Genomic DNA, 10,106 nt, shown 5'->3' with positions numbered 1-10,106 from the left:
ATCTAAACGTAATTCGGTACATCTATTGGCGCAAAATATTACGGATTTCAACATTCTTGTTGACTCTTGAATATTAATAGAACGAATCTATGATTAGTCTCACGTGTATATATAAATTCTTAGCCAATACCAATCCTTACCGAGAACGAGATGCGATTCAGTTTTGAGCAAACGTTGAGAAATATCCGAAAATGACCTGAATAAATATATATCTCTTAGTGATTTCTCGGCAACACTCACTTGTAGTTTATTTCGTAACAACGAATTTCCACAACGTCGTACAAATCACATTTCAAACTTTGCGCGCATGTAAAGAGAGAGAGAGAGAGAGAGAGAGAGAGAGAGAGAAAATTGTCGAAAATCCAATTGTTACTAGTTTCTTTATTAGCTTTATTTTTCGCTTGTCGATACGTCGATATTCCTTATCGTTAGGCGTACATTTCAACGAGAAAATCTTCGTGCTTTATCTTCAAATATAGTTTTTCATTTATAAATAAATAAAAGATGAAGAGGAATAAAATAAGATAGAAGAGATTAATCATTTTGTGTTAAAATTTAATGTCGAGAGGAAGAGAGAGAAGACTGTGATTCGACACCTTCTGATCGTTGAATTAATCGCTGAATTACCGACAGATCAAAGTACGAATCGTCGCGATGAAATCGGGTAGCGTCGGGTAATGTCGGGTGACGTCGGATGGCGTCATCGTCGCGTCGTGTTGACACGACGAAGATAATTTTATCGATCGGTCATTTATTTTCAGATTTATTTTTGCGCTCGCATAAAAAGCTATTCTTATCGCTCTGCGAATGCCGACAAATTTTTGCGAGAGCGTTAAGTGGACGCGAATCTAAAAGAGAATTTTTGCGTGAAACATTTTGATCACGACAATCGTATAATTCAAAGCTTGCGCGATTCATGCGTTTTTTAAACTCGATAATATCTTGCGATATTAATTTGCATGTTCGTATATAACGATAATCGATTGATTAAAATCACTTTAATAATTCGTCAAGGCATATCTCATTGGATTAAACGTAGAGTTTTTAAATTTTATTAACAATTTTATCAACAAACTGTACACCGATATTGCAAAACTTGTCATTATTCTTAAATATGAGAGAAATCTAGTACTATACAAATATATTATGTAATATATTCTCTTTGGTGGATTTTGACAAGCGGAGTATTAAAGAAAGATTAAAATACGATGACAGTGATGTATACATATATATCACGACATTGGTATGTATAATGATACGGACCCTAGTCGATTGGCCTCGCGTGGTTTGTCAATGTATCACACGACATCACGTCGCGTTTTTGGCACTGGGAAGCCGTTAGTCGAGTCAAGGCGAATCGCGAAATAATAATGGGGCGAGTCTAGACCAAGTGCGACGAGACGAGACGGCGAAGTCCTGTCTTTTTTTTTTTTTTTTTTTTTTTTTTTTTTTTTTTTGTCTTTGTCCTATCTTTCTTGTCTCTCCCGAATTTCCAATTTCCGTAGAAGAGCGGATCATAGTACCACAAAAGTGAGTCGCGACGAAGCGAAGCATGGCTCGTATTCGGGTTCGGGCTTGGAGTCGGATTCGGACTCGGACTCGGGCTCGGGTTCGGGCTCAAGCTCGGGCTCGAGCTCGAGCTCGGGTTCGGGACCGGGACTCGGCAAAGTTTAACTGGCGTGGCACGGCGAAGTGAGGTGGGGCACGAGGATCGAGGCGAGACAAAATGAGAAGGCCGAACACGCGTGCTCTGTTCAGGTCAGGTGCGGCGACGAGAACCTTTCTCATGACGTGGTTCCGAGGCTTCCGAACCACATGACCGCAGTGTACCGGGTGTTCTCAACCAAAGTGGTCGAGTGATATCGCGTCGTTCGCGTCGTTCGTCGAGAAACGCGTTGTGAGCGAATGCACGAAATTGTTATTAAGATAAGAAAGCACACAGCAATTTTTCTAACGAGGATCGTGCCAGACTATTCCAAGTCTTCAGCTGTAATAATTTGTCCGAACCGATTGTTGGTAAGCGATAAATTCCATTTATTTCTTACACATATCCGGGATATACGTATACATATTTCTCTGGTATACTTTTTATATATCAAAATACAGTCTCTCGGAATGTATTAAGAAAACGAGGAGATTGGACACATTATATTTTTTGTACAATTAAGTGTGTATACGTCGGATACACTCTCGGATTTAATTACACATCTCGAGATGGAAATGTACCGAATACATACTTTTGCGAGTTGCATATTCTCCAAATTAATATTTTCTGAATTTACACATATTTGGATAGAAATTTAAGAATATCTATTCATATATCGAGGATAACGGCATGATTAAAAATTTGTTTTTCTTTTTTTTTTTTGGTTGTATTATCTAATTATTCTACACTTGACGTTATTCCCACTATTACAAGCTTATTAATATTTTTATATTTTAGCCATTATGAATTCTTGAATTTATCAGTAGATTTGACATGAAAACAATTCTTTACGTAGACGTTTATTTGGTAAGAATATTATATAATCCTAGAGATTTATTTCATTTATCTTTCTCACTCATTCAAAATTTACGATTCTGAACGGATGAACGTATGTGTACGAGTGTGTTGTGTGTATGTGTGTGTATTATATATGATTAATTTATCGGAGACTTCAAATTTCTCCAAGGAAACCAAATTCGTGCACATTTGTATGAATAACTGTAAATAAACTTGTTTATTCGTATAAATATGTAATCTTAGATAATAAATGTAATCATTAGTAATCGCGCACAGCGTTTGTTTTATTTCCTCGTATATTAATAAATACATAATGATTGAACACTCGATGATATGTGACCCATTCAAAATTTATGACTGTACATATTGTGAAATATATTTTAAGAAATAAATAAGAACATTTTTTGTTATGATATAAATCTTTGGACAAACTGGACAAACATATTTCGGATATTGCTGAATTTTTAACATTATAAATTTATTTTTATTTGTAAATTTTTTATCGATTACTTTTTAATTGTTTTATTTTTATTTACTTTAATAACTTGTGTATACACTCAACTTTGAAAAATCTGTTTAGAAATCAATTTTTTTTTACGAGCGATATATTATATAAATGTTATGGATGCGTAATTCCTTTTTCGAGCATGAAGAAAGAAATAAGATTTCCTACTAATTAATAATGCTCATTAACTTACATAGTTTTTCCTGTTGTCAACATATTTTATAAAGTGTATTATAAAATAAAGTGAGTTTTATATATTCTAGAATATGAAACGTATATGAATATATTTTCACGAAAACGCATCTCACATTTCACATTTCTCGCGTACAAATACACGAGCGTGCGCGTACGCTCTCAATTCACATCGATATACATTATATTGATTGATACATTTTTATGACAGTCCTTCTTCCTTTCTCTTTTAATTGTAACATTGAAAGTAAGCTGAAAAATGCGTTACGATTAAAGAGCAATTAAACGGCGGCTATTTAAATTAATGATAAGATTTTATCGTTTGGAGTGTTCCATATCCGCAAGATCCGCAAGTTGATCTGCGAAATAAGCTTGGTTAAATATGCGTGATTACTGATATCGAATTCGTGAACAATGTCTCGCTATATCGAATCAAAATATTTGCCGTGATGTTTAATCAATGATTCGATGTGCATACGTACACACTTGAGATAAATGCTGTAAATTGCATTAGAAATAGGAGAATAATTGTTTTTATCTTTTCAAGTTTGTCGAAAATCTTAAATATCGTCCTATAATATATCTCTTCTGTCTGGCAAATCACAAATATTAATTTTTCTCAGCGTTACATCACGAAGAACAGAAACATTATTTTCTTCTTTTTTCTCTCGAGTTAAGCTTTTTTTCTCTTGAGTTACTTGGTGACACGAATTATTTTCAATATTTTCTAAAGAATGTTTGAAATTTCTTGATCTTTATTCTTATATACAAGACGGAACGTTTATCGGAAAATTTCATTACCTATATTTTAGTAGAAACGGACGTTTTCACGCAGAAATCGACCGGTCGGTCTCCATGGTGATCACACCCCTCTGGCGACTCTTTTATGACTCTTGACTACTTATTTTCGAATCTTTTCTACTGGCATTTTCTACTTGGGCGTAAAATATGTAAAAGACATATTTGAAGCAAACAACAGTAGATGTCCAATCGAAAATATCATCTTCGTTATTATATCCATAAATTAATCTATAATTAAATTATAATTCTATAAAGCGCAAATGAAAGCGATTTGCATTCGTGTGTGCTACGTATGTCAATGATTAATTAATGTTCAATTGTCTTTTCATTGAAATATGACGATGTAATTATAAAATCCATAAAGTGAAGTAATCCTTTTTCAAATATTTCCATACAGTAAAATTTCTTATTTTATATCGATCTTGATAAATTTTTATATATCAAAAAAATTTCAACAAAGGAGCAACACATGTTTTCGTAATAGGAATGTTCTTATTTATATGTAGAAATATAAAATATTGATAATTGCTTGTACGTTGGACATCTGTTTTCTTCACGAGAGAAACTGTGTAAAAATTATTTTGACAAGATTTCCGATAAATCAAAATGCCAAAGACAGCCGAGACAGTAATTAGTAATCGACCTTACGACCTTACGACGTTTAAATGTATCGTTACGATGTATCTCTTGATGGCTTGTCCCGTACTGGGACATAATTTCCCAGAATAGAAATACAAAGAACAATTTTATTAGTGCATCAATAATTTACAAAATCTGAGGCCGAGTCAAACTAACGTTTCATTTTCAGAGCGGATTTATAAATACGTATCGTATTGGCAATAGCCAAAAGAGATTTCCGCTTTACGTCAAAAGTCGTCAGTTCTGTAATACTAGTGAATATTATTAGACTAAACCGCCTGACGAAAAGTGTCTGACAATATAGGCGTCTACTTTGAGTGTTCTAGAGCTTGCCCAATAAATATCCTTTTCTCTCCAGAACATATACAATACAAATCAAAATTATCTGCAAAATTACTTTTGATAGCATATTTATATTTCGATAGTTTAATTACGCATTAACACATAGAGATGCATCTTGATTCAAGCTTGGTCCTTTCTGTGGTTCTTTTCTGACAGACGGGCAAAAACACGAGAATAGGAATATTTGAAATGAAATGCATATGGAACGCGGCATATGATACAAGTAATGATTATGCAAAGTAAATAAAACATTTTCATCAGTCTTAAATTAGATCTTTCTGATTTCATATCAGAATAATCACATATTGTGACACGAAACGCGTTTCTTTCCATATCATCGCTAATTCATTATTTTGCAGTTTCCAGTTCGACGGATACTCGATTCATTAACCAATCGAGCACCAGTAGCTGCATACTTTGCTTTTTTAATTGATAATTTGGCTAAATTAATAATTTTCTAATCTAACTTCTTTTTCGTTTATCGATGACTATAATTATAATCGCACATGCCGAAAAGGATCGCGAATACTTTCCTTCGTTTATATTATACGCATGCATAAATTCCTGCAAATGTTCGTTGTTTGCGTTATCTCGATGATGAGTAATCTCGCTGATTTTCTTTTTATCGCTTCGTACTTTCAAACTCCCGTGAAATGTATGTGAGTAACGTCGGTCCTTGATAGCGTTGGGCCCTCTACGAAATGATTTATCTGTGACAAAATTACATACATGTGTACATTTTTATTTATATACGTACGTATAACAAGATGTGCGGAAATTCAAATTATAGATCTAAACGAGAAAAAAATAAAATAGAGTTCAAAGAATCGAAATTTCTTAAAAGAACAATAATTAAAATAATAAATAATTGATAATAGAGAAAAATGAATCATTTTTAAGTAATTAAAGAGAACCAAATGAAAAATATAACACGGGCGATATAGAAGAGAATTAATTAATTATGAATTTTTAATCCCGCTTTAGTTTTAACGTTAAATTTATACAACGCATTTTACTTATGTTATTTCCAATTTATTTTTCAGGATTTTATAATCGAAAATTTATTTATTGCATAATTTACATCTATTAATTTTGTTATATCTTTTTCAATGGATATAAAAATTAATCCAATTTCCCATTTTTTTTTAAATAATCGTAAATAAGTTTATAAATTAATTTTACTGTTAAATCTAGGAACGTCAGTAAAGTTCTGAATAAAATTGCTACATTTATATACTAGATGTGATTTTGTATACTAGATTCGTATACTAGATGGATATGTCATAAAACATCTTCTTGTGTGCATTACAGTTATCACAGTTTTAACTCTTGACACACCGCATTATTATACATATAAATGTCGCGTGTAGTTTCCGTAAGCACAGGGCGATCGCATCTTCTGCATGCGTCTCTTTTTGTCTCAGAAAGATACTAAAGAGGAGTAATTTTCTTTTTCACCGGTACGTTGATTATCGTATCGATTATCGATTTGTGTATTTGTGTATTTGCAAACACGACGAGACACGTGCAGCTTTGTTTTAGCACATCATCGATGCATGTTTGGTCTTATCGAAAATTTCTTACGGAAAATTTACGAAAGCGAGATACAAGAGATACGCTAATTCGTGTGTTTGATGTTAAAATTTAAATTATTAATATATTAAAAATTAAGGATATAATGTAGCGATCTCGCGTAGTAAAACGGACACGGTTAATCGAATCGGTCAATGCCATCGCGTGCATTGTAATTTATGCATTTGATTATCATAACATTATTCGGATATACGGGGACAACATCGATAACATGGTCAAAAAAGTACAACTTGGTTTAATACAAATCCTTGTGTTACGTACAAATATTGCGTTACGTTTGCGACGCCAGCGATTTATACGTACTTTTTCCACTGTATTATTCCTTTTTATTTCGTGCAGATTACTTCCCTCCAATAATTAGCTCTCCAGCTCTTAATGACAACGTACACGACTAATATAAGCGAATAATTGTTTTATAGGACGAGCGATTCGAAGGTGCGTGCATGCTGAATTTGGCGCGACCGACTTTCCGTGAATCGTTCAGGATTGTCCCGAGGATCCTTATGGTAACCGGAGGACAAGGTGGTTATCTCCCCATTGAGTTCCAAGGACTGAAAGGCTGGCGGCGTCGTTGGATTCATTCGGCCATTACCTACATTTAGAGAAAAAAATGGTTAGCAGGAACAAAACTATCCTGCGAGAAATTCAAGTGGAATGCGATAGCGACTGCAATAGAAACGATAGAAACAACGACGGCGTCAAGTACAATAACAACAACGATCAAAATGATTACAACGATCGTTCCGCGAGCGTCAAAGGAGAAGATCTGTACGCGAAGAGGAACCAGAGCGATCGCGATAGAGCTCCGCGTAGAGTTCCGTTAATTGGCTGGCGAAACGAAAAGCGTTCTGCGATCCGTCCTCCGAGTTCTGTCCACCGAAATATCGATTCGGGCGATGTCAGCGACTTATCCTCGAAAACGTCAAGTAAACGTCAAGTCGATGTGTACTCGACTGACGCGATGGAAGAAGCGCCGATCGACGCGATCGAACCGCTCGAGCCGATCGAGCCGCTCGAGGAGCCGGTCGAACGATCCTCGGAACGGAGCGACGCTACGAGACGCAAGATTCAAGAGGTATTCGTTCGCGAGGAATATCCCGAACCGATCACCGGTACGGCGACGAACCAGCGACGAATCAAAGATTCCATCGATTCCTTGAGTATCTCGGAGCGAGAAGACTCGTCGTTGGGCCTCGGCGCGGGAGAAGAGAAGCGTAAAAAGGCAAAAGTGCCAGACGGCGGTTGGGGCTGGGTGGTCGTTCTGGCCTCTCTGGTCATATCCATGATAGCCGACGGTGTCTCGTTCAGCTTTGGTCTGCTCTACATCGAATTTCTCAACGAATTCGGGGCCTCAAAGTCCAAGACCGCTTGGATCGGCTCGCTCTTCATGGCCGTACCTCTCCTATCCGGCCCGATCATGTCCGCCCTCGTTGACCGTTACGGCTGCAGAAATATGACTATCGCTGGCGGCCTGATATCAGGGTTGGGCTTTATTTTATCTATCTTCAGTAACACCGTCGAGGTGATGTACTTAACTTTCGGCGTGATCGCGGGTCTCGGTCTGGGTTTGTGCTACGTCACCGCGGTTGTGAGCATCGCCTTTTGGTTCGACAAGAAACGAACTTTGGCTGTAGGCCTCGGCGCATGCGGCACCGGTATCGGTACTTTTGTCTACGCTCCGATGACGGCGTATTTCATCGAGGAGTACGGCTGGCGAGGCACCTGTTTGCTCCTAGCTGGCACGTTCTTCAATATGATCGTCGCCGGTACCGTTATGAGAGATCCGGAATGGTGGATTCTGGAGCAACGCAAGCAAGACCAAGCTCTGCCGAAAAAACTGCACGGCCGGTCGGACGTGAGTCCGTCCGATGAGTTCCCAGGTGTCGAAGAACTCAGAAAGTTGCTCAGAAGCGACCATACGCCTGAATATTTTTTACAAAATTTAAGTACGAGCACCAAAGCGATCGGTGGTGCCAAGAGGCAGACAACGAGTGTAGTTAATCTGCCAACTTTTGTAAAACGGAGCGAAAAGGTGAGAGAAAGAGGAAAAGAGAAGAAAGAGAGAGAGAGAGAGAGAGAGAGAGAGAGAGAGAGAAAGATAGATAGATAGATAGATAGATAGATAGATAGAGAGAGAGAGAGAGAGAGAGAGAGAGAGAGAGAGAGAGAGAGAGAGAGAGAGACCTCTCGATGTCACATGTATAAAAGGACGATAAACCGACAAGTACCTCGCGGTTTCGTCACAATTTTCGTAAATAAATAAATTCAAATGTGAGATTCCAGGTGCCTTTGGAAGTATTGGAGTTGTTACTGTCCAATTCTAGGCTATACACTGTCATTCTGGAGAATTATCCCAGCCTCCTTTTGTGTAGAAGTTTGTCGGATAAACAGCTGCAAGACTCGACGGGGGAGATTTGTAATAAAAGCGGCGTCACTATGTCAATGAGGTTAATTTGCTTCGTATTTGCTACGTATAGTCACAATGCGGGTTTTAACGAATCTCTTTCTCGTGAATCAAGGTTCTCGTATTACTTATCACACTTTACTTATCACACGCGATACTTTCTTATATATTATATAACACGGTTTGGCATTTAATATTTATTGCATTCTACAAAGGCTTCAACGTGTAACGGAAGCGAAAGCGATCACCGAACAACGAAAAGACTCAACTTCTATTCACGTCCCAACGAAGCTCGTTTGCGCCAGAAAGATGTCCAAGAAGGAAGTAGAGGAAACTAATCCTTTACTGGTGAAGGAAGTCGCGCATACGGTAAATAATCGTAATAACGGACTGTGATTCGAGGTGATTTGATTATGAGTCTCTGCGTTTATATACACATGTATCAAACAAATGTCTTTTTGATAGATCACGCCGACTGAGAAAAGGAGATCCGTTTCTAGACGTCATGTCAGCGAGCCTCAAGCTGGCGTCGTCGGGACAGATTCCATACCGTGGCTTAGACGACAGTTCAGCACCAACACTCATTATTTCAAGGATATCAGAGTTCACAGAAATTCTGTCATGTATCGCGGCGCTGCTCTAAATTTGCATAAATATAGATTGAGAGCGAGTAGCTGTCCCGATATCTATAGAAATAGTATGATAACATTGGCTAAAGAGAACGAACAGGTATTTTATAGATTTCTTTTTTATTTGGAAAAACAAAAAATTCACGCGAGAGATGTATGAGAGATGTTTTTCTTACTTGATTTCTTTTGGTCTCAGAAGTGGTATGCCGAGCTACTAGACTTGTTAAAGAGCATATTGGATTTTTCGATGTTTCTCGAATTGCATTTCCTGCTGATGTCATTGTCAACGATATTGCTATTCACGTGGTTTATTATACCATACTTTTACCTTGCCGAGCATTTGACTAGAAACGGTTATGCCGAGTCCGATGCTGCTAATCTCCTCAGCATTATTGGTATAACCAATACCATCGGGATGGTAATCTCAAGTTTTACTTTAAAAGCACTTAATCTTTGAATGGTATATTCATTATCCCTCATGTCCATTATTATTGTTTT

General features: G+C 37.0%; 1 protein-coding gene across 2 annotated transcripts in view; it reads left to right on the top strand.

Annotated features, from left to right (window-relative positions):
- Window positions 1-678: 678 nt before the first annotated feature.
- Window positions 679-10,106, top strand: part of LOC105428687 (monocarboxylate transporter 9) — a 10,915-nt gene continuing 1,487 nt past the window's right edge. Inside the window, exons 1-6 of one of the 2 annotated variants that reach the window (XM_089076692.1) lie at window positions 679-2,016; window positions 6,995-8,607; window positions 8,859-9,022; window positions 9,195-9,348; window positions 9,445-9,708; window positions 9,805-10,026. In XM_089076692.1, coding sequence (XP_088932818.1) covers window positions 7,186-8,607; window positions 8,859-9,022; window positions 9,195-9,348; window positions 9,445-9,708; window positions 9,805-10,026 — 2,226 coding nt within the window. In that variant the 5' untranslated portion in view covers window positions 679-2,016; window positions 6,995-7,185. Of the gene's footprint in view, window positions 2,017-6,994; window positions 8,608-8,858; window positions 9,095-9,194; window positions 9,349-9,444; window positions 9,709-9,804; window positions 10,027-10,106 lie in introns of both variants that reach the window. The other variant, XM_089076691.1, reaches the window with a different exon arrangement.

Source organism: Pogonomyrmex barbatus, unplaced genomic scaffold (genome assembly GCF_055798465.1).
Source record: "Pogonomyrmex barbatus isolate J1 unplaced genomic scaffold, ASM5579846v1 scaffold2, whole genome shotgun sequence".
NCBI lineage: Eukaryota > Metazoa > Arthropoda > Insecta > Hymenoptera > Formicidae > Pogonomyrmex > Pogonomyrmex barbatus.
Note: the sequence above shows the minus strand (reverse complement) of the source record. Positions and strands in the feature narration are given on the sequence as shown.